At 40.1% G+C, this 25,620-nt stretch overlaps 1 protein-coding gene across 4 annotated transcripts; it reads right to left on the minus strand.

Annotated features, from left to right (window-relative positions):
• Nucleotides 1-7,837: 7,837 nt before the first annotated feature.
• Nucleotides 7,838-23,337, minus strand: LOC110312601 (uncharacterized). 4 transcript variants are annotated; one of them, XM_029471108.2, is made up of 5 exons: nt 23,282-23,337; nt 21,166-21,249; nt 17,061-17,152; nt 11,616-11,742; nt 7,838-10,038 (listed from the first exon to the last, which is right to left on the minus strand). In XM_029471108.2, the coding sequence occupies exons 2-5, from the start codon at nt 21,191-21,193 to the stop codon at nt 7,937-7,939; spliced, it is 2,349 nt and encodes a 782-aa protein (XP_029326968.1). In that variant the 5' UTR covers nt 21,194-21,249; nt 23,282-23,337; the 3' UTR covers nt 7,838-7,936. The 4 variants fall into 4 exon arrangements, with proteins under 4 accessions (XP_029326968.1, XP_021041981.1, XP_085688889.1 ...); XM_021186322.3 differs by having other exon boundaries at nt 23,268-23,337; XM_085832763.1 differs by having other exon boundaries at nt 21,166-21,336; nt 23,268-23,323.
• Between the last annotated feature and the right edge of the window lie 2,283 nt (nt 23,338-25,620).

Consider the following 25,620-nt stretch of genomic DNA (forward strand, 5'->3'; position numbering starts at 1 on the left):
TGGTTTCTTAGTTTCTCAGGGGTCATTTTGGAGTTAGTGCTCTGTGATTCATGCACAAGGTGCTTTTCTAATCAAACAGAATTTGGTAGATTCAGAAATTCATGGCTTTCCTAGATGTAGAAAACAAGTAAAGTATATAGTTCTAATTCTAAAAAAAGTCAGCTACACCATCCATCTCTAGCTCTGGGAACACCAAGGAAGAAGAGGTGGTTAGGAAATAAGAGAAAGGAGGAAAGGCTAAGATACACCATTCTCTAGATGCCATACAACTATTGTAATCAGTAACCAACAGCAGCTGTCTTTATCTGCACTGGCTTTACAGAAGACCAGACAGTCTAGAAAAGGGAAAAGGCTCACTTTATTTCTCAGACATTGGCTATGGATATATTGTAGGAGAAGAACATTGCCTTTAGTTGTTATCCTGTGCTGAGCACATCAGGCTCCAGCACACATCAGGCTCCAAACTCACAGTCTCACAAATGGCTCTGGTTCATCTCAGTGGATCACAAGCAATATGAATAGATATGGACACAGTAGAGTCACTGTTGGGATTGTAGATCAGAATAGTGGAGAGGGAGGAGTGAGAGTGGGCAGCATTTGATGTGTGCACACTAATGCACACTCACATTCTGTGTATATATACATGTATATGTGAAATAGCTAATAATAAAAAGTTGGGGGGTTGTTCATTCATTCATTCATGCAAGTTAGGCTTTCTGTATGTAAAAATGTGTTTAAAGGCATGTGGTACTATGCTCAGCTCAATTAAAAAAAGACTACATTGATATGTAATTTTTTGTTTGGTTGCACCAGTACATGGTGGGATTTTTTTTTTTTTTCGAGACAGGCTGGGGTTTAACTTGCTGAAATCAGCCTACTCTGCCTCTGGAAAGCTAGGGTTAAAGGTATGTGCCACCATTTCCAGCACCTTATCTGCTTTAGTACCAGATCAAAGACGCAGGAAGTCTTGATCTTTTATGTCAAGAAGTAGCAAATGTTAAATAACTTTGCTCTTAGTTCTTTGAAGTTCTCATAGAATCTTGTCATTCTGCTCATGGAGTTATTTTAAAAATGGCATTTTGTAATTGCTTCAGTCACATTGTTTGTTAGCATTTTGTCTAAGCTCCACCCCATAGTTGCCTGGCAACGGCCAGGTATATCTGACTCACTATAAAAGGGACTGTTTGCCCCCTCCACTCTCTCTTGCTCTTGCCTTCTTGGTCCCCCTCTGCTCTGTCCTCTTGTGATATCCAAAATGAATTCAAGACCACCCAGTACTTTCCCCCTTCGAAAAGGACTTTCCAAACTGTACTAGCAGGCCAAGTGAAGAGCCAGATAAGGAAGCTGGCTGACTAAACAAATGCAAAAACATAGTTTTAGCAGTCAAAATAATTAAGCCTGCAGCTGCCAAAATAATATTAGCTGTTCTCAGAAAGACAAGCATAACAAAAATAACAGTTCTCAGAAGAATTCTCTTACCCCTGTCCCACACTGAATTCTGAGAAAAAAAAAATCACGAACTGTCCTGACCTTGTTGATAGGTGTGACGTTAATAACTGTGACGTTAATAGCTGACCCATAAGTTCAAAATGTACTATTGCTTTGCTGACCAAATCATAATAACCCACCATAGGGCAGGCAAAGTGAGTCACTAGGCCAGAGGTAGTCACTATGCAAACCAACCAATGCCTGAAAAGGTTACTTGCTACACCAATTAGAATAAGCCAGCTACCCTGTTGTCCAAATCCCTTACAAAAGTATAAAAAGTTTGTTATTTCTTTGTTCTGGGTCTCTCCACTGGCTTGTGTGCTGAGGAGGGTCCCCAACATGTTGGAACAATAAAAATCCTCTTGCAGATTGCAGCGATGGCAGTCTCTGTGGTCTTTGTGAGTGAAGGTCTTTTGACACACTTCAACACTCTCTCCCCTTCTCCCTCCTCTCCCCATTCCCCTCCCCACTCTATTTCTATGTGCTCATGGCAGGCCTCTGTTCCTCTACTCTGTCTGCCTTTCTGTCTCTACTACCCTCTCACATACCACCAACAAGATATACATTATCATTCCAAAATTTCATAGTGGGGAAATACTGGACCAACACAAGACCAAAAAAACAGCAGGGCAAATGCCAAACTGTGTCTCCATGTATGATGTCCATCTTCTTTCACCTTTGCTGACTATTACAAATTCTGTCTCTTAGGTTGGTTCTACTCCCTGTTAGCTGTAATCCTTGTCATGTATCCCACAGCTCTGATATCTCTAATATTTTGGGGTCTCCAAGCCAACTACAACATCACAGCTTCTTGTTCCGGTGTCTGGGATGCACATATGATCTCCTTGACTGCTCCAAAGGGCTTGGGTCACTTCTCCAGCTCTGTACTCTGGAGCACTCTAGGTTCTGGTTGACTCCACCATATTGCTGCTGTTGTTCTCAGTGGTCATCTTATGGTACTTGCATCTCCAATATGCTGGGGGGGGGGGTCTTTCACTGAAACTAGATGTGGTGGTTTGATTATGTTTGGCCAGGGAGTAACACTCTTAGGAGGTGTAGCCTTGTTGGAGGAAGTGTGTCACTGTTGAGGTGGGCTTGGAGAGACCCTCCTCCTAGCCACCTGGAAGACAGTCTACTCCTGGCTTGCTTTGGATGAAGTTGTAGAACTCTCAGATCCTCCTGCACCATGCTTGCCTGGAAGCTGCCATGCTCTTGCCTCAATGATAGTGGACTGAAGTTCTGACCCTGTAAACTAGCCCTAATTAAATGTTGTCCTTTATAAGAGTTGCCTTATTCACAGCAATGAAAACCCTAAGACACTACACTTCACCAATAGCTTCTCATAGGCTCTCTTCAGAGTGTCAAGCTTAAACTTCTTTGCACAGTCCATTCAGTCCTGGGCCATCACCTGCAACTGAGGCTGCACTTTCACCAATGCTCTTTCCTGGCCTCACACAGTGACAACCCTCAGCTGCTCTTCATGACCCTCTCATGCCCTCAAAGCAAGTACCATCTGGGTGACTCTAAGACATTAAAAATCCAGCTGCAGCATGCGGTACCACCTTGCTTGTTTCTGCAACACAGCTTCTTTGTGCTCTCAGAAAACACTTCCCAGATTTCACTTCTGTAAGACTGGTCTCTTCTTAATCAACACTAATTACTTAGTTTCATCATTGTCTCAGTAGTCTCCTTCTACTTTTGACTCTAAAGCCAGAGCCACTTGGTCAAACCTGCCAAGGTCTGCTGCTTGCCAGGCTCCCTTTGTTCTATTACATCCCTGACTGTTTAAACTTAACTGTCCTGGAATTTGCTCTGTAAACTGACTTTGGACTCAGAGATCTGCATGCCTATGTCTCCAAAATTGTTGGATTTAAGTCATAAATTACAATAATGGGACTAAAACTTTTTTTCTTTTTGTCTGGAACTTGCTCTGTTCCAGGCTGGCCTTGAACTCAAGATCTGCTTGCTTCTGTCTCCTGGGATTAAAGGTGTGTATCACCATGCCTGGGCCTAAGCTTTTCATGGCAACAATTCATCAAGATATGGGTCAAATGTGCGTGTCAACCATTTCTGGATTGTGGTTCATTCCAGATTAAAAGTCCAAATGAAAACAATGACCAAGTAATAATAATACCTAACATGATATAAATATTCCTTGTTCAATGTTGAATGCATAGCCAATAAGCTTAGGTGGACTGGATCTTGCCCCAAAGTCACTGTCTTAGTTAGGGTTTTACTGCAGTTAACAGACACCATGACCAAGTCAACTCTTATAAGGACAACATTTAATTGGGGCTGGCTCATAGGTTTGGCGGTTCAGTCCATTATCATCAAGGCAGGAGCATGTAGGGCAGGCATGAAGCAGAAGGAGCAAAGAGTTCTACATCTTCATCAGAGGCTGGCTTCCAGGCAGCTAGGATGAGAGTCTTAAAGCCCACACCCTCAGTGACACACATCCTCCAACAAAGCCATGCCTACTCTAACAAGGTCACACCTGTAAATAGTGCCTCTCCCTGGGCCAAGCATACCCCAACCAACACACTCACATTTCCCTTATTTTATCTCCTGTAACACAGGATTTAGCTCTGTTGAACTTCCTGGTCCCTTTTAATCTTTGAACCATAAGTCTTGAATTTTTCCTTTCTAAGCTTGCTATGCTTCATCAAAATGTTCTTCATGAAAGTAAACTACAGCACAGAGTCTGGGTTGTTTTGAGACCTCCTTTGACAATGCAATTATTTTGACTCTTCATCTTAACCTAAGGCAGACACTTCAGACATGCAGCCACATTCTTCACTAAAATATCACAACAGTGTCTTGGCCACATACTAAAATTCTTCTCTGAAACCTATAGAGCCAAGCTTCCATAGTTGTGCTCATCAACAAAGTATTCCATATTCCTACTAGGATAGCCCATTAAACCCCACTTAAAGCATTCTACTGATTTCCAAATCCAAAGTCCTCAAATCCACTTTCTTACAAAAGCATGATCAGGCCTGTCACAACTATAACCCACTCCTCATACCAACTCCTGTCTTAGTAAGAGTTTCCATTGCTATGAAAAGACACATGACCAATGCAACTCTTACAAAGGATACTAGTTGACTGGGGCTGTCTTAAGGTTTGAGTCCATTATCATTATGGCAGGAAGTATGGCAGAATGCAGGCTGACTGGTTCATCTACACTGGGCAGAACTTGAGCATAGGATTTCAAAGTCCACTGCAATAGGAACTCATTTCCTATAACAAGGTCACAATTCCTAATAGTGTCACTTCCCATGGGCTAAGCAAATTCAAACTGCCACATATCATTTTGTTTTTTCTTAAAAGGGTTTTTTTCTCTGTAGCCCTGAGTCTTAGAATATGCACCATAGACCAGGCTGACCTGAATTCAGAGATCCACCTGCTTCTGCTCTAGATAGCTGGGATTAATGGTTAGTACCACTGAGCCCAGAACCCTTGAAGACTTCTAAGCTTGGTGTGAGGATGCCCATGACGTCATATGCACAGCTTATCTATCTCATTAGTTTCTTACCTTCTTACTATTTGTAAGGTTTGATTCTAGTATGATAATTTTGAAGGTGAATGTAAGATGAGACTTTATTAGAGTGCGTTTTGTTTTTAATCTAATGATGAATTTGCTTTTGTAACAGCAATTTCAGCATTAGATAAAGGCTTTGTCAAATTCAAAGCAGGTGGTTTGTAATAACTAATGCAGAGCAAGACATGTCCCTTAACAGAGGAATGGATACAGAAAATGTTGTATATTTACACAATGAAGTACTATTCATCTATTAAAAACAACGACTTCACAATATTCTTAGGCAAATGGATGGAACTAGAAAATATCATCCTGAGTGAGGTAACCCAGTCACACATGGTATGTACTCATTGATAAGTGGATATTAGGCAAAAATTCAGAATACCCATGATACAACACACAGACCTTATGAAGCTCAAGAAGAAGGAAAACCAAAGTGTGGATATTTCAGTTTACTTAGAAGGGGGAACAAAATTATCACGGGAGGTAGAGGGAGGGAGGAACTTGGGTGGGAAAGAAGAGGGGGAGGAAAAAGGGGGGCAGGACCAGGTGTGGGAGGAGACAGGGAGATGTACAGTGGGTCAAGAAATTGAACAGAGAGATATGTAGCAGTGGGATAGGGAACTGAGGGTAGACACCAGAAAGTCCCAGATGCCAGGAAAGCAAGAGGGTCCCAGTATCTTATAGGGATGACATTAGCAAGAGGGTCCCAGTATCTTATAGGGATGACAAATATCCAACAAAGGGGAGATAGAACCTGTAGAGACCATATCCAGAGGTTAGGCATGCTCCCCACTCCGGGTTGAATGATGAGGCCACCCACACATCTCAAAAATATTAACCCAGAATTGCTCCTGTCTAAAGGAAATATAGGGACAAAGAGTGAAGCAGAGACTGAAGGAAAGGCCATCCAGAGACTGCCCCACTTGGGGATCCATCCCATATGCAGCCACCAAAACCAGACACTATTGCTGATTCGAAGAAGTGCTTGCTGGCAGGAGCCTGATATAGCTGTCTCCTGAGAGGCTCTATCAGAGCCTGACCAATAAAGATGTGGATACTTGCAGCCAACCATTGGACTGAGCACAGGGATTCCAATGGAGGAGTTAGGGGAAGGACTGAAGGAGCTGAAGGGGTTTGAAACCCCATAGCAAGAACAATATCAACTAACCAGACCACCCAGAGGTCACAAGGACTAAACTACCAATCAAAGAATACACATGGAAGGACCCATGGCTCCAGATGCATGTATAGCAGAGGATTACCTTATCTGGCATCAATGGGAGGGAGGCCGTTGGTCCTGTGAAGAATGGATGCCCCAGTGTAGGGGAATGCTAGGGTGGTGAGGCAGGAGTGGGAAGGTAGGTGGGGGAGCACTCTCACAAAAGCAGGGAGTGGGGGGATTGGGATAGGGCGTTTGCAGAGGGAAAACAGGGAAGGGGCATAAGATTTGAAATGTAAATAAATAAAATAACCAAAAAAGATAAAAAGTTAATAAATAAGAAGACATGAAACTGAAAAAAATGTGAGTACAGATTAAAAAAAAAAAAAAGAGCAAGACAGGGGCTGGAAAGATGGCTCAGCAGTTAAGAGCACTGACTGTGCCGCGCCGTGGTGGTGCACGCCTTTAATCCCAGCACTTGGGAGGCAGAGGCAGGCGGATTTCTGAGTTCGAGGCCAGCCTGGTCTACACAGTGAGTTCCAGGACAGCCAGGGCTATACAGAGAAACCCTGTCTTGAAAAACCAAAAAAAAAAAAAAAAAAAAAAAAAGAGCACTGACTGCTCTTCCAGAGGTCATGAGTTCAATTCCCAGCAACTACAGGGTGGCTCACAACCATCTGTAATGAGATCCGATGTCCTCTTCTAGTGTGTGTGAAGACAGCTACAGTGTACCCATATAAATAAATAAGTTAAAAAAAAAAAAGCAGCTGTTTTCCTCCCTCCTTTCTCTTGTTCTTGCCTTCCTCTAGCTTTCTCCCGATTCCCTTTTCCCCTCTCCCTACATGCTCATGGCCAGCCTCTACTTCTTTGCACATACTCTCTGACTTTCTCTGCCTCTACTATTCTCTCAACTTCCCTTCCCATGCTCTGAAAAAAGACTCTATTCTATACTATACCTTCAAGTGGCTGGTCCCTCAGCGGTAAGGGATGCCTCAGCATAGGCCCACCAAGGCACCCTTTCCCACATTCCTGATTACACATCTCCCTTCTCTTCATCTTTTTATAAACACATCATATGGCATACCTTTATATGGTTTCTTAGAAGTAGGAACTTTATGAATCACAGCAAAATTAGAAGTCTTTGACACATATTTAATGATATTACATTTTGTCATTATTATTTTTTGATAGGGTATATGTAGTTCAGGCTGTCCTGGAACTATTCAGACTAGGATGGCCTCTGATTCACAAAGATCTTGCTTTGGCCTTTTGGGTACTGAGATTACTGGTGTATACTACCTTACCTGGAATTATATATTTTTAGATGTTGAACAAAGGTTTTATTGTACTTTTTCGCAGGGCCTAGAGAGATGGCCTAGTGGATAAAACCACTGGCTGTTCTTTCAGGGTATTGGGTTCAATTCCCAACACACACACACAAAAACACACACAGCAGTTCACAACTGTCTTTAAATCAAGCATCAGGGAATCTTAGGCCCCATCTGAGGCCTCAGGCATGCATGTAGTGCAGAATAATAAAACCATGTGTGCATCGTGTATACACACACACACACACACACACACACACACACACACACACACAGAGAGAGAGAGAGAGAAAAGCTTTTGACATAATAGGCAAATTTTTATTTTAGCATTATTTTATGAGATTTAAAAGTTCATTAAAGGATTTCCCATGTTTCTTATTCTGATGATTTATAAGCAGATAGAATACTGGATAAATACTATGTTACATTATTTACAAAGGTATGTTTCACTTCAGTATGAACTCTTTGATGTCTTTTAAGATTTGAGTCCTGGGTATAGGATTTGTCATATTCCATACATTTGTAAGGTTTCTCTCCAGTATGAATTTTCTGATGTGCTCTAAGGTAGGAGCACCTAGTAAAAGATTTGTCACATTCTGTACATCTATAAGGCTTCTCTCCAGTATGAACTCTCTGATGTGTTCTAAAATTTGAGTTATGAGTAAAGGACTTGTCACATTCCATACATTTATAAGGTTTCTCTCCAGTATGAAGTTTCTGATGTCTTCTGAGATTTGAAATCTGATTAAATGATATGTCACAGTCTCTGCATTTGTAAGGTTTCTCTCCACTATGAATTTTCTGATGTTCTCTAAGGTGAGAACACCTAGTAAAAGATTTGTCACATTCTGTACATCTGAAAGGTCTCTCTCCAGTATGAACTCTCTGATGTGTTCTAAGATGGGAGGCCTGGGTAAAGGATTTGTCACATTCTATACATTTGTAAGGTTTCTCTCCAGTATGAATATTCTGATGTGCTTTTAGAGTTGAACAGCTAGTAAAAGATTTGTTACATTCCTTACATCTGTAAGGTTTCTCTCCAGAATGAACTTTCTGATGTGTTCTAAGATATGAATTATTGGTAAAGGATTTATCACATTCTATACACTTGTAGGGTTTCTTTCCAGTATGAATTGTCTGATGTATTCTAAGAGTTGAGCAGGTACTAAAAGATTTGCCACATTCCTTACATTCATAAGGTCTCTCTCCAGTATGAACTCTGTTATTATGATTTCTAAGATATGCACGCTGGGTAAAGGATTTGTCACATTCTCTACATTTGTAAGTTTTCTCTCCAGTATGACTTTTCTCATGTTCTCTAAGAGTGGTGCTCTCATGAAAAGATTTGTCACATTCCTTACATCTGTAAGGTCTCTCTCCAGTATGAACACTCTGATGTCTTCTAAGATGTGAACTATGAATAAAAGATTTGTCACATTCCCTACATTTGTAAGGTTTCTCTCCAGTGTGGATTTTCTGATGTGTTTTAAGAGTTGTGGTCGTAGTAAAGGACTTGTCACATATCTCACATTTATAAGGCTTTTCACCAGTGTGGATTCTGCAATGCCTTTTAAGATGTGATAATTCAATAAAGGACTTACCACATTCTTTGCATTCATAATGTATCTCTGGAGTATGGGTTTTCTGATGCCATCTTAATGATGCATAGTGGGTAAAGGATCTGTCACACACATTGCATTTGTAAGGCTTCTCTCCAGTATGGAGTCTGTAATGTTTTCTAAGGTGTGAAAGCTGATGAAATTCCCTGCCACATTCTGGACAACTACAATGTTCCTCTGAAGTATGGATTTTCTGATGTGTCCTGAAATTGGGATAATGGGCAAAGGATTTGTCACATTCCTTGCATTTGTAAGGCTTCTCCCCAGTATGCAATTTCTGATGACTTTTAAGTGCTGACAACTGAACAAATGATTTTCCACATTCTTTGCATTTGTAAGGTTTTTCCCCAGTATGACGTCTTTGATGTATTTTAAGATGTGTGCACTGTGTAAAGGATTTGTCACAAACATTGCACTTGTAGGGTTTCTCTTTAGTATGAATTCTGTGATGGACAGTGAGGCTTGAGGAGGTACTGAAGCATTTCCCACATTTGCCACACTGGTGTGGTTTCTCTTTAATGTAGACTGTTGTTTGCATGAGACTGTATGCAGAGCTGAAATAGTCATCATATACTTCCTGTCTGTGCTCTTTTTTTGCGTTGTAGAGTCTTTGATCCTGACTAATGTCAGAACACAAAGTTAAAGATTTCTCACAGTCTTTAGACTCACAAGGTTCTTCTCCAGTATGCGTGCTTTTATATCTATTTTGATTTGACGAGTCAACAGAGGCATCCTCGTTGTTACAGCATCGGTATTTGTTAGAGGCTTCTGTAGTGTCACTTCTATTATAAAGTGCACAGTTGGAGGGTTCATGAAGCATTTCACCAAGTTTATTACCCTGACAAGACTCCTTTTCAGTCTTTACATGTTGATGGACAGTATCACATATGCAGTAGTTCTCTGAAAATGAATATAATTCAGATTAATAGGGCTTGTTCTATGATTAAACATTTGATAAATGACTGTCTCCCTATGTTCTCGCTTAAGTCAGACAGCAACTACTTAGACATGCTTCCTTCATTGTAATTTTATGGATTACCACAAACATATCCTGACAGCTTTCAAGGGTCTGTAATATATAATAGACATGGCATCTCATGGAAAATGTTTGATGGCTCAAGATGGATCAAATACTTGAGTCAGTAATTACCTTTGGGATGAAGCTTACTGACTGATCGTCTCTATTCAAAAATTGATGAAAAAGAGTGTAATGCAATCCAGGTTCACAGTGTTTGTGTTCAATGAAATGTACAGTTCAGAAGACTACAATCCTTCTAATATTAAAGGCCTACGCAAAACCATCAAAGGGTTAACATTTTTTCTAAAAATACCATATCAGATTTCTCAAAAATAATGGAAGCAAAGAGAGTACTTTGCCAGATATCTTGAATACAGAGCCTAGAGTCTAGATCATTTGAAGCAGGGCTATCATGGGCAGCTATTGCTTATTTTTTTCCTCCATTGTCTGAGCTACACACACTGCTGTGTTTCTTAACTTTCCTTAGAGGGATGTTCTTAAGCTTACACAATACACTGTTTCTTGGGATTGTCTTGCAGAAGGGCTTCTGTGTTTTTTTCCATATACGAAAATGAAGGATGTAAAGGAAGGCAATTGCAGAATAATGCTACTTCATGGACTCACGTTACACACATAATTTTGTTAAGTAAACAATCTGATATCAACATAGTCAAGTAAAATTGCATTTTATACTAGTATTAAGTGGCCACAATTCAGGTGAAGTAAGTCACAACGTCTTCTAACAGTTACAATGAGCAGGATGCATCTGGGGCCAGGATATTATAATAAGCTAAATGATTGGGAATCATTTCAAGTGGAACTGAATACAGAAAAAGTATTTTCTGTTCTTGTTCTCTTTCATGTGAATCCTTCCCAGTTGTTCTGCTCACTTACTAGCCTACCCTAGCTGTGGCTCCTCTCTCCTCTCCACCTTCCAGGGAAAACTCATTTGCTCCAGACAGGTAACCAGGCCTACACTGTATACAGTAATCTATGAGTTTTGTGAGGTTGACCCATGCTACAATTTTTAGAAAAAATACAGATGTCTAAGACAGTACTCTCCTCAGTACATAAAGACAACACAAAATAGAAGAATCCAGGAATGGATTCCCAATTGCTATTTCCTGTCAGAATTGTCACCATATTTAGGGAGAAATTTCAGTTTGCATATCTTAAGTTATTTTTTCTACAATTAAAACCATGTAATTATAATGATAGACATGGAACTCTAAGAGATGAAGATAAATGTTGCTGATTACATTGTGGAAACAAAGCATTCATGAGACCTCTAAAGTTCAAAATGGAAAGCAAATATAAAATATCATGAAAAGTTCTTTTCTACTATCCAAATTTCTCTATTCTCATGTTGTTTCCAAAGAGCTTTAACAAAGACTTTTACTGTGTATAGTCAGTACATACAAAAGAAGAGTTGATAGTTCCTAAAGCAAAATGTTCTCACCGACAGAGACCAGGTTTCTGTAATTCTCCAACATCACATCAATGTACAGAGCCCTCTGAGCAGAGTCCAGGCATTCCCACTCCTCCTGAGGGAAGTCCACAGCCACATCCCTGAATGTCAACAGACACTGAAACAAAAAACAGAGTGACCATGTGATGCTGGGCACAGTGCTTTTCTGGAAATAAGGAGGTGGAATGTAGATGAATGAAGACCATAACTCAAAGAGATGAGTTCTAATATAGTCACACTCTATAATTAATGGTCTACCTTTGTAAAAACAGGATGACATAATAGTCTCAGAAGCATATCCATGAAACAAGACATACATTTGATGATTATCTATCTGTTATATAGACTTTATGTCCCATAGAATCACAGTGTATAATCTAATAACTAAAAGGCACAGAGACAGTATCCAAATTAACAAAATCAGAAAGGAATAGGGAGACATAACACTGAACATTGAGGAAATTAAAAATACTATTAAGGCTTACTTTAAAACCCTGTACTCTACAAAACTAGAAAATCTAAGTGAAATGGATGATTTTCTAGATAGATATCACTTATCAAAGTTAAATCAAGATCAGGTAAATTGTCTAAATAGTCTGATAAGCCCTAAGGAATTAGAAGCAGTCATTAAAAGTCTTCCAACCCAAGAAAGGGCAGGGCTAGATGGGTTAAGCACAGAATTCTACCAGACTTTCAAAGAGCTTATACCAATACTCCTCAAAACTATTCTACAAAATAGAAACTGAAGGAAGATTATCAAACTCAATCTATGAGATCACAGTTACCCTGATACCTAAACCACAGACAGACTGAAAACAAGAACAACAAAAAACAAAAATGGATTTCATATCAATGTCCCTTATGAACAATGATGCAAAAATATTCAGTAAAATACTTGCAAACGGAATTCAAGAACACATAAAAAAACCCCACCATGATCAAGTAGGCTTCATCCCAGGGATGCAGGAATGGTTCAATAATGCACCATATAAACAAAGTGAAAGAAAAAAATCCACATGATCATCCCATTAGATGTTTGCTACATCCACTCCAGTAGTGACTTGCATGACAGGCCTAGAAACCTGGAAGCAATCCTGAGGCAAAGAGTTTCACGGAAACTTAGTCTCCTGGAACCGTAGCATCCTGGATAACGAATGCTCCAAACTTGTCCTTGCAAATGTATCTGTGTGCTTTCCTTCAGTGTTGTTTTATTATAGGTCCCTCCAAGCAATGACTTGCCAAATACTTAAGCAAAATCGAACTTTGCTTCCTGGCCTTCACCAATGCCCTAGGTAGTCCTTGAGCTGACCCTGGGCTTGGAATTCAGTAAGAATGTTACCTATTCAGAAACAGTCAGAATTGCCTCTAGTATTGTAAGAGAGATAGAGGAACTAGAATATTACATTATTCATGAGAAGGTTAGCTAGAGCAGAACTCCCTAATTAGAACTATGATTTGGGCGTGAGAGCCCTTGCCCCCAGAGTGCAAAGACATCACACCTGGCTTCTAAGAATATAGCTGACCTTAGATAGAGTTGACTTTGTCTCAGTTGTTTTATTGCCCAGTTCCTGCCAGTCTTTATGTTTGCATTTCTCTGTTTTGTGTAAGAGTCATTAAGCATTCGGTAACCTCATAATACCTTGGCTGATGTGTCACCTAACTTCCCTATTTTCTTCTGTATTAAAAGTCTGATGCTTGATTTGACAAATTACATTCAGATACAGACAGCCCTTGTGGGTGTGTCTGTTTGTCACCCCTCCGCACCAACTCCTTGCCTGCCTGTCTGAGACCCTGATTTCTTCCGCAGATTGAGGGAGGCCAACTGAGGCTGGTCGGCGGCAGATGTTGAAAAGGCCTTTGACAAAATCCAACACCTCTTCATTTTAAAAGTCTCAGAACGACCAGAAGTACAAGGAACATACCTAAACACAATAAAGACAATGTATAGCAAGCCAAGAAATAACATCAAATTAATGGAGAGAAACTTAAGTAATTCAGTAAAATTGGACAAAGTAAAACTGTCTATTCTCTCTGTATCTCTTCAATATAATACATGAACTTCTAGCTAGAAGAATAAGACAACGAAACATGATTAAAAGGATACAAATTGGAAAGGAAGAAGTTAAAGTATCACTAGTCAAACATGATGTGATGGTATACATAAGTGACTCCAAAAACTCTACCGAAGAACTCCTACAGCTGATAAACACCTTCAGAAAAGTGGATAGATACAAATTTAACTAAAAAAAAAAAAAAAAAAAAAAAAATCAGTACCCCTTTCTTATACAAACAATAAATGAGCTAAGAGAGAAAGCAGGGAAACAATACTTTTCACAATAGCCACAAATAACATAAATATCTTGGTGTAACTCTAATAAAGCAAGTAAAAGCCTTGTATGACCAGAACTTTAAGTCTCTGAAGAAAGAAATAAAAGAAGATATTAGAAGATGGAAAGGTCTCTTATACTCATGAATCAGTAGTGTTAATGTAGCGAAAAGGGACATCTTGCCAAAAGCAATCTACAAATTTAATGTCATTTCCATCAAAGTTCTAACATAATACTTTACAGACTTTGAAAAAACAATTCTCAACTTTCTATGGAAACACAAAAACCAGGCCTGCTAAAGCAATCCTATACAATAAAGGACCTCTGGAGGTATCACTAACCCTGATTTCAAGCTGTGCTACAGAGTAATAAAAATGACATGGTGTTGGTATAGAAACAGACAGTTTGATCAATGGAATCAAACTGAAGACCGAGAAATAAACATACATACTTATGGACACTTGAATTTTGACAAAGAAGCCAAAACCATAGAATGAAAAAAAAAAGAAAGCATCTTTAAGAAATGGTACTGGTCTAACTGGATGTCTGCATGTAGAAGAATGCAAATAGATCCGTATCTATCACACTGCATAAAACTTAAGTCCAAGGGATCAATGACCTCAACACTAAGTCTAATAGAAGAGAAAGTGGGAAATAGTATGGAACTCATTGGTACAGGCGATAACTTCCCGAACAGAAAGAACATCAATGGCTCAGGAACTAAGATCCACAATTGATAAATGGGACCTTATGAAACCGAAAAGCTTATGTAAGGTAAAGGAAAATGTCAATAGGACAAAATGGTAGCCTACAGATTGGGAAAAGATGTTCTTTAACCCTACATCTGGCACAGGGCTAATATACAAAATAAAGAAAGAACTTAAGTAGTTAGATACCAACAAACCAATAACCCAATTAAAAACTGGGGTACAGAGATAAACAGAATTCTCAACAGCAGAACACTGAATGGCAGAGAAACACTTAAAGAAAAATTCAATGTACTGAGTCATCAGGGAAATACAAATGAAAACGACCCTGAGATTCCACCTTACACCAATCAGAATGGCTAAGATCAAGAACTCTAGTTACAGCTAATACTGGCAAGGATGTGGAGCAAGATAAACACTTCTCCATTGCTTGTGGGAAAGCAAACTTTGCCTTCAGAACAAGATGTTCAACTCTCAGTTCCTCCTGCACCAAGCCTGCTGGGAGCTGTCATGATCATGACTTGATGATAATGGGCTCAACATCTAAATCTGTAAGCTGGACCCAATTAAATGTTGTTCTTATAAGAGTTGCCTTGGTCATGGTGTCTGTTCACAGCAAGAGATCCCTAACTAAGACAGGTATGTACTCATTTATATGTGGATACCAGCCATAAGGTACAGGATTACCAGGATACACTCCACAGATTCAAAGAAGCTAAACAAGAAGGAAGACCCAAGAAAGGATTCTTGATTCTCAGGAAGGGGGAATAAAACAGTCATAGGAGCCAGATGGAGGGAAGTAACTGTGTGGAGGTGAGATAGGGAAGGGTTTGGGGGAGGGTCAGGATCTGGTTTGGAGAGAAAAGGAAGAGAGAGCTAGAGGGCAGGGAGAATGAATGGAAATCAGTGACTGGTGAGGATGGCAGAGGGGGCATCTATAAAATGTGACAGAGACCTGATATGGGGGAGCCTCCCAGGAGTCTATGGGGGTGACTTTAGGTGAGACTCTTAGCAATGGAGATATGGAACCTGAATTGGCTACTTCCTCTACCCAGACAGAAACCCCAGAGGAGTGATAAGGACACGAATGCACCCACAAAACTGTAGACACAAATGTGTCCGGTCTGCAAGAAATTCAGGGACAAAGACGGAACAGGAAATGACCAACCAATAACTGGCCCAATTTGAGACCCATCTCATGGCCAAACACCAGTCTTAGATATCTATTAATGATACTCTGTTATGTTGTAGGCAAGAGCTTAGCATAAATGTCCTCTGAGAGGCTTCACCCAGCAGCTGACTGAAACAGATGCAGAAATTCACAGCCAAACATTGGACTGAGGTTGGGAAGAGCTGGGGGAAGGACTGAGGGATCCTTAGAGAATAGAAACTCTATAGGAAAACAGAGCTAATTAACCTGAACCCCTGGGGGCTCTCAGAAACTGAACCACCAACCAAAGAGCATACATAGGCCCCCTGCACATATATAGCAGATGTGCAGCTCAGTCTTCATGTGAGTCCTCGAACAATTAGCACAGGGGCTGTTTATAAATCTGTTTCCTGCCTGTAAATCCCATTCCCCTAACTGGGCTGCCTTGTCTGGCCTCAGTGGGAATGGACGGGACTAGCCCTGCAAAGCCTTGATGTACCAGGGTGAGGGAAAAATCCCAGGAACATTCTACCCTCTTGGAAGAGAAGGGGAAGGGGGATGGAGGGAGGGACTATGTGATGGGGGAAACAGGAGTGGGGATGCAGCAATTGGGATCAAAAGGTAATAAATAAATAAGGTAATGGAAAAATGGAATACTATTCAGCCAATGAGAAAAATGTAATAAGAAGTTGTAGAAAATGGCTACGTTTAAAATGTGTAATATTAAATGAGGTCATACAATGTCAGAAAGAAGAAACCACATTTTCCCTTATAGGAATATTCATATTCATATCATATGAATAATTTAGTCAATAATATATCTATACAGAAACAATGTACATGTGAGCACAGTAGAATATGGAGAAAAAAATGAAAAGTTAAATATGAGGGGATGAGGTAGAACTGAATGCAGATAATGAAAATGCAGTTATGAAAGATATATTAAGTTGACTGCTTTTTTAGGTCTGTCACTGGTTTTGGGGGCTTTGGTGGAAGATAAATTCATTAAAATATATTATATATTGAAACTATTAAGTGAGTGTCTCTAGAGTTTTAGTTCTCAATGACTAATGTAACCACATATAATTTCAATCAGTTCTATAATCAGTCTGGTTAATTTCAGTGTTTGATTTTGTATGCGTTGTCAACATGTTTTATAATCAAGTTAAAGCAAATTATTAGAAGGAGAAAATTTAGGTTTGCAATGTTTGAAGATAAATTTCTAGAAAAAAAAGTAGACATGACCACTGACCTGGGGCATGTTTATTGGTGAATAAGCCATTTCTTTCTGTTTATCTTCTTTGAATTTCTCTTTCAGGTACAATGAATGTCCAGCTTGTGATGCTTTCATAGAAGGGGCCAAAAAAGAAAAGCAAAAATTAATACTGAAAGATATTAAAGGACAGTTTTAAACTATATTAAAAAGACCCAAGCAACAGAATACCACCTGATGTTCAATCAGCAATCCCAAATCCAGAACAGCATGAAAAGACACTTAAAACCTAGAGAGAAAATCAACATCAACCATGTTGCTGCACTCAAAAAAGTTACTTTAAACTGATGGAGGCATAAGTGTACTTCAAGATTGTTACAAATGAACAAAATTCAGTTCCCTAAAGCAGCACAGTACATAATAAATTAGATGCAAAATCTACACAAGTAAAAGAAAAGAACTATCTAAGAACCTAAGAAATAATACACTGCATGTGAAGAATAGTTAAATACAGGAGAACTGAGAAGTGATCATTTATGGGCAAGACAGGAAAACACTAACACAGAGAAGAAATAAGAATACTACCAATATTCCAAACAGCAACAACATAAAAAAACAAAAATAAAAACAACAAAACCAAAAGCATTGGGAATAAAAACCCCATGAACAAAAAATGTGCCCACTGTGGATATCAATATGGGGAATCCTCAATGAAGCAAGTGTAGGAGATGAGACAGCAATTCCATTCCTTGGCATATGTTCCAAACACTCAAATCCTACACCAGAGATACATGCTTACTCATGCTCACTGGTACTATAGTCACAACAGCTACAAAATGGAAACAACCTAAATGTCCTTATCTGAGGAATTTCCATTCCATACTGAAAATGAGGTAAATATGCAGTATGGAATATGATGGAGATGTAAAGAAAATTGAAATCAAGAGATTTGTAGGTAAATGGATAGAACTAGAAAAGATGATTCTGAATGGAGTGACCCAGACCCAGAAAGACAGATACTGCATGTTCGCTCTCATAGGAAGTTCCTATCTCCAAATTGTCAGAAGTGAGTTTATAACCTGGAGTAACTGCAGTAACCAGAAAGGAAAGCGAGACCTTGGTGGGATGTTGGGGAATAATAGAGAGGGAAATAACAGGGAAATGTGATTTGAAGGGAGAAATTGAAAAACCGTGGCAGGGATATAATTATGGAAAAAGGCAAGACATAAACATAGAAGAAATAGGGTAAAATAACTGTAAGCTTGTTAAGAAAGTCATCAAGAATCATACTGCCAAATCCATCTGCCAAAAAGGCCTATATAATAATATAATCAATAAAGAAGCATATGGATTGAACAGACCATGCTTGTACTGGATGATTTTGTGTGTCAACTTGACACAGGCTGGAATTATCACAGAGAAAGGAGCTTCAGTTGGGGAAATGCCTCCACGAGATCCAGCTGTAAGGCATTTTCTCAATTAGTGATCAAGGGGGAAAGGCCCCTTGTGGGTGGTGCCATCCCTGGGCTGGTAGTCTTGGGATCTATAAGAGAGCAGACTGAGCAAGCCAGAGGAAACAAGCCAGTAAGTAACATCCCTCCATGGCCTCTGCATCAGGTCCTGCTTCCTGACCTGCTTGAGTTCCAGTTCTGACATCCTTTAGTGATGAACAGCAATGTGGAAATTGTAAACTGAATAAACCCTTTTCTCCCCAACTGCTTCTTGGTCATGATGTTTGTGCAGGAATAGAAACCTTGACTAAGACAATGCTCAACAGGTGCTGGAAGGGCAAATGTACACATATTAAAAAGTTTTAAGTGTAGGTCATGGGATAATGTAAATTTAATATACAGAGGTTCCCATCCTCCCTAGATACTACCCACATTCAAATTCCTAAACAATAAATGCATTTCTTTTCAGTAACTTCTTGAAATGTAAATAGACAATATTCTCTATGCTAAACATGTAAACAGATTACAGCATTCAAAAAAGGAAAATGATAGCAGAGATTAAAACATATTTTCTACAAAAAATTATTTCATATCTAAAAATACAAAATACCAAGAAAGAAGGAATCTTTTTTTAAATGCCATGAATATGGACTGCAGTAAAGATGAGATGATCATAATTACACTAGTGAAAGAAAAATCAAGACGAAAGTATTAAAATACGAAATAAAGAGTATTAGCAAATGATAAAATGCTCCTAGATACAAAGTCCTTGATCATCACAAGTGCATGTTACAAAACCCAGAATGCACACTGTCATGTCAGAACTCACTGGCAGGAGTCTATCTGTCCCTAAGGGCAAGTGAGGATTAAAGAAAGGGGAGGCAGAAAGATGATACAGAGGTAAGAGATCGATTCTGGAGGAGTGTTAATGAATACTGAAGCAGCCCTGAGTGTATTTTGCATAACCTTTTTATACTCCACAGTGCCACAGGAAGCAAAACCACAAGCTAGCAGAAACAGTTGGTGACATCTACACAGTATATCTTCTCATCCATTGGCCTCCCTGTTCCTTTCACCAAGGACCATAGAATCATTCATTCCTTGCCTTGAGCCTGAGGTGAATGTCCTCCTAACTTTCTATGCAACAGCAGGCCAGGAAATCTTGACAGCAGACCCTGACCTGCCTTGACAGAAAACAGGAGACTGCAGAAAATGTGAAAAGTGGCACTCTGCCTCACGTGCTTCTTACACATGAGAACACAACCGAGAAGGAGGTTTGTCTTCTCCAAGACTCCAAGCAACTCCTATTAAAATTCCATTTGCATATTTTACAGAAAGTAATCCTGAAATTACCAAGGAGCAGCACAGAGCTAGAAAATAGGAAGAGGATCACACCTAGAGGTGATTTCACAGTATATTACAATCACAGCAATGGAAACCACTTGGAATTGACATGACAATAGACAATAGGAGATATCCCTGGAAAGATAGGATAGACAGAGTTTACCTGTCTGCAAATATAGTTCCTGATTTTCATCAAAACTCTGTTGGCATTATTTTAAGGAATGGAGGAATTAACACTAAAAGATAGAGAATATCAGGGGTAGAGAGATGACTCAATGGTTAAGATCAATGTCTGCTCTTCCAGAGGTCCTGAGTTCAATTCCCAGCAACCATGTGGTGTTTCACAGTGATCTGCAATGGGATTCGATGCCCTCTTCCGGTGTGTCTGAAGACAATGACAGTGTACTCACATAATATAAAACAAATAAAGAAATCAAAAAAAAAAAAAAAAAAAAAGGCACTGACTGCTCTTTGAAGGTCCTGAGTTCAAATCCCAGCAACCACATGGTGGCTCACAACCACCTGTAATGAGATCTGACACTCTCTTCTGGTGTGTCTGAAGACAGCTACAGTGTACCTATTTATAATAATAAATAAATCTTTGGGTTGGAGTAAGCAGGGCCAACCAGAGCGCGTGGGGCCAACCAGAATGAGCAGAGGTCCTAAAAATCCAATTCCCAACAACCGCATGAAGGCTCACAACCATCTGTACAGTTACAGTATACTCATATACATAAAATAAACAAATCTTTTAAAAAAGGAAGAGAATGTGCTAAAATACCAAACGCTCCAAAAATCATTAAACATTACATCTAAAAGTATTAATTTTTATCATTTTATAATACATTAAAATCACTGAAATGAAAACCATTTAATATTGGCATATAGACATAATCAGTGATGTGCATGGAATAAGGACATCATCACTCACATGCATGATCAAATAAATTTTTATTGCCTCCTAGGATCAGTTCTTTTGTAGAAAGTCTTCTCATCTCTACAATAGTACAGTCCTGAGGAGATTTTTCTCAGTGAAAGTCTCCAGAATTATTTCCAGTGAAACAGAATGTAGCAAAATGGATATCATGTCCATAAAGGAACTCCCAGGTCCAACTGCCTCAGTTTCCTAAGTGTAGGCATTAAAGGCTCGTGATTAAAGGATTAAAGGGTTATAGGATACAGGGATTAAAGGATTATAAACTGGTTTATAATGTCCTTTCTAACTGTGAACTGTAACAGATGTGCAACTTGGTCATCATGCTGGTCCCCTAACAACTGGAGCAGAGGCTGTCTCTGACTTTAACATTCACTTGAACCCCCTGCCATCCCTCACCAATCCTCCAAAATACCTGGATCCTTAGCGACTGTCTCCTCCATCTAGATCTTCCAGGGCTCTTTGCTCTACTCCACAGGTGAACAGGTCTGGGTGATCACTAAGCACATAAGAAAGAGATCTTCAGCAAGCACCTGCATTTCTTGCACAGTACTGTGCTCAGTAGATGTTATGCAGTGTCAGAATACTGAAAGTATTTAGAAAGCATTTTCAGTTACCATAACTTAAAACTCTTTTCCAATCACAGTTCAGCCAAATCTGAGGGGCAGAAATGGAACTGAATGATTGGGATGAGAATATTACACACTAGTGAGCTTCTAAATTTATCCTGGACTAAAAATGATGGAAGTCCTATTCTCCCAAAGGAGCTCATGCTTGCAGAGGACTTGCCACAAAACCCTGAGGAGGAGCAAGGGCGGCTGAAGCAAACTATTCTCACCCACACAAACCAGACTGCTGTAATTCTACAACCTCCAGTCTCTGTACAAAACACTCCCAGCATGGTCCTGACACTGCCCCTCTTTCTGGCAGAAGTCCACAGTCACACTGGTGGCTGTGAACTGACCACAAAATACAAAACAACAGTTTGAATAGTGGTCCTGGTGCACACCTTTAACTCTAGCACTCAGGAAACAGAGTCAGGTGTAACCCAGTGACTTCCAGTCCAACCTAGTCGACATGATGAGTTCTGGGCCAGACAGAAGAACACAATGGGTTCAAGCCACAGACAAAACAAACACAGGAACTAAGCCAAACTAAACCAAACCAAACCAAAAAAACCAGTTTGTGTTCATGGACAGAGTGGTTTTCTAGAACTGAGGAGACAAAAGACTCTTGCTGACTTTTTTCTGATATAGAAGAGATAAAGTAATTATTTGAAAGATGATTTATAGTACCATCATATACAATATAATATAATACTTTTTCTGTTTTATTTCTTTTTTTCCTTTTCCTTCTCCCTCTTCCCACTGACATTTCTCTGTGGTTCTAGCTGTCCTTAAACTCCCTTTGTGTACCAGGGTGGCAAGGAACTCCCAGGTCCAACTGCCTCAGTTTCCTAAGTGTAGGCATTAAAGGCTCGTGATTAAAGGATTAAAGGGTTATAGGATACAGGGATTAAAGGATTATAAACTGGTTTATAATGTCCTTTCTAACTGTGAACTGTAACAGATGTGCAACTTGGTCATCATGCTGGTCCCCTAACAACTGGAGCAGAGACTGTCTCTGACTCTGTTGACTGCCTTTGGATCCCCTTTCCCTAACTGGGCTGCCTTGTCTAGCCTCAAAAGCCTCAATGCAGTGCCTAATCCCACTGCATCTTGATATGCCAAGGAGATGGATATCCACAGGAGGCTTTCCCTTCTCTGACAATAAAGAGAGGAAGGTGTAGGGTAGGGGGAGGGAGGTAGTGGAGGAGTGAGAGATTAGGAGGAGAGGAAGAAGTGATGACAATGTATGGCAAATAAAATAATGAGAAAAAAGTTCGCTTCTAGTTACATTTACAACTATATCTATGAAACTTGCAACAAATATACGCTGAGATTCAGTTACATTTCCAGCCATTCCTTTCATGACTAATAGCTAAAAGCTCTCTGGGGATGTCAAGTCACCAAGTATGTCCTTGGGTATAACAGAGGAGTTAGCATGGATATAAGTAAATTTAAAGAGCTTTATCCTTTATCTCAACGAAGAGAACTGGTTTGCAAACTTCAATAGATAAACTCAAATATTCTACTATTCTACTTTTTTGAATATTTTGGCAATCATATGGTCAATGAAAAAACACATCAGGATTATTTCAGTTTATATGCGCTAAAAATATATCGAGCCAGCTTACGTATGAACACCAGAAAAACTGATCACGCCCTGCTCCCTTCTGTCCCCTTCCCAGCCCCGTAGCTCCTTTGACTTGGGAGGTTTCAGAGCTATGGTTCTAGCTGCTGTGCTGCTGACTCTCCCAAGATGCCCCGCGCGGCACACGGCTGGCCGGCGTTTTACCTTCCCCTAAATTCCTCCCTGTTCTGCTACCCCAGGTCTACACTACGCGATTCCCTGCAGGGCCGCGAGCTCTGGACGTGAACAGGTCGTTGACACTTTTGGCTTTGGTTCTCAACTTACCTGGCTTCACTCACCTAGTTTCCCAGCTTCCGCTCACGTCACTCCTCCAACTCCTCCCACTCAGAACACTTCTACACTTCCTGATAACGTCCAATGTCCTTGCATCCTCCGTTTCCGGGTGAGTGGCCCTGCCCCGCGGAGACCCGTCCCTCCCACTTTGTCTCTGGCTGCCTTCCACACAGCCCCAGTTGTCAGCTCGCCCAGCCTCCCCTCATGCTTGCTGCCAGCTAGACTAGAAATGGATCTGGTAGGACTTTGCACCCCGATATCTGAGCTCCATAGTGAGTTCAGAACCATTTAGATAAATGACCGGAAGCCTAACACCTCCTGGACTTCCAGCCGCTGGAATACATATTTTGTACCAAACAACAGCAACACAAGCTAAATTCAGAAGCCCGAGTCCCATCCCCAAAACACAAACATGAGAAGCCAAAAGCAAATCCTAAAATTTTGACTTGGGAGAGACTTTTAAAGAACTTGGATTTTGAAAAGAAATAGGTGTCTCAAGAATCCAGTGGCCCTTTGCTATCGGCCCAGTACAGAATTCATCCTGTGCTGTACTGCTGTTACCACTAGATGGCGGTCTGTCATTTTACTAACTCAGAAAGCTAGTCTTGTGACTCATGCTTAAAGTGAGAAAACCAATTCTTTTTCTTTCTTCCTTCCCTCCTCCCTTCCTTCCTCCCCCTCTATTCCTTCCTTCCTTCCTTCCTTCCTTCCTTCCTTCCTTCCTTCCTTCCTTCCTTCCTTCCTTCCTTCCTTCCTTCCTTCTTTTTGGAGTGTTGAATGCAGAGACCTTAACTTGCACAGATGCAAAAAATAAGGTAATGGTTCTAGTCTTAATATAGTCAGTTACTAGTTAGTTCATCTAGCTTGGTGAACACCAAAGAAGAGGTGGCTAGGAAATAAGAAGGAAAAGAGGAGGGGATGGGCTAAGACACACCATTCTCTCGACTCCATACAATTATTGTAATCAGTAACCAACAGCAGCTGTCTTTATGTTCACACAAGAGCTCAGTCATTCTAGGAACTGGAACAGCTCCCTTTACCTCTCAGAGGTTGGCTATGGATAGATTGTAGGAGAATAATCACTACCTTTAGTTATCATCTTGTGCTGAGCACATCAGGCTCCAGCACATAGCTCCTATCTTATTGGATCCCTGGCAATATGAATAGAGATGAACACAATCGAGAGGTTTGTTGGAATTGTAAACCAGAAGAGCAGAGGCTTAGGAGTGGAATATGTACTTTATATCAAAAGTATACCAAAATATTGGGCAATACTTGATGTGGACACACAAATGCAATATGCAAGTGTGAAATAGCTAATAATAGAAAGCTTGGGGGAGGTCATTCATTCATTCACTCATTCATTTGAGAAAGGTTTTCTTTGTGTAACAAAATTATTAATGAAGTGTGCTACCATGCCCAGTTCAAAAAACATTTTTTTAAAGAAACATATTTATTTCTTTTACATGAGTGTTCTATCTGTATGTGCACCTGCATACCAGGAGAGGGCATTGGATCCCATTACAGATGGTTGTGAGTCATGATGTGATTGTTGGGAATTGAACTCATGATCTCTGGAAGGCTACACAGTGCTCTTAACCTCTGAGCCATCTCCTGAGCCCCTCAAAGTTGTTTTTAAATTACATCAGTCTATAATTTCTTTTTAATTGTATCAGTATCGGGTGGAGGACTTCTATTATTTAAATTTTTGTTTGGTTGTTTTTTTTTTTTTTATTTTGTTTTTGCTTTTCAGAGCCAGGCTGTCCTTGAACTCACTAATGTCAGCCTACTCTGCCTCTGAAATGCTAGGATTAATGGGATGGTCCACCAAGAATGGCTTAGAATCTGGGTTAGTATCAGGTAATAGTTAAGAGTCAGGAAGTCTTGCTCTTTTGTATCAATAAGTAGTAACTGTTAAGTCACTTTGAAATTGGTTATTTGAAATAAAATCCTGTCAATCTTGTTGTGGGGTTGTTTTAAAGATGGCATTTTTTTTGCCCAACAGTGGGTAGAGGGAACCACCTCCAGTAGATAGAGGTGGAGGGACAGGATTACTGATCTACAGTAAAAATTTTTGACCAAGAACTGTTCCTATTTAAAAGGAATGCAGGGACAAAAATGGAGAAGAGATTGAAGACCGAAGCCTAGCATGGCTCTCCTCTGAGAGGTTCTACCAGTAGCTGATTGAGACAGACACAGATAGCTTACACCCAACCATTGGACTGAAGTTGGGGGGAGGGGGCCCTATAGTTGGATTAGAGGAAGGATTGAAGAAGCAGTTGGGGAGGACAAACCCATAGGAAGACCAGAAGTCTCAACTAACCTGGACCAAAGGGAGCTCCCA

This window comes from Mus caroli, unplaced genomic scaffold (genome assembly GCF_978045245.1).
Source record: "Mus caroli unplaced genomic scaffold, Mus_caroli_1 scaffold_18, whole genome shotgun sequence".
NCBI lineage: Eukaryota > Metazoa > Chordata > Mammalia > Rodentia > Muridae > Mus > Mus caroli.

What these genes read in the sequence shown, in the direction of transcription:
- LOC110312601 (XM_029471108.2), bottom strand. Translation starts at nt 21,193, where the DNA reads ATGGAGGAGACAGTCGCTAAGGATCCAG. An exon ending in GACAGTCGCTAAGGATCCAG is followed by an intron (nt 17,153 to 21,165) that starts GTATTTTGGAGG and finishes CTTCTATGAAAG; the next exon opens with CATCACAAGCTGGACATTCA. An exon ending in CAGAAACCTGGTCTCTGTCG is followed by an intron (nt 10,039 to 11,615) that starts GTGAGAACATTT and finishes ATTCATTTTCAG; the next exon opens with AGAACTACTGCATATGTGAT.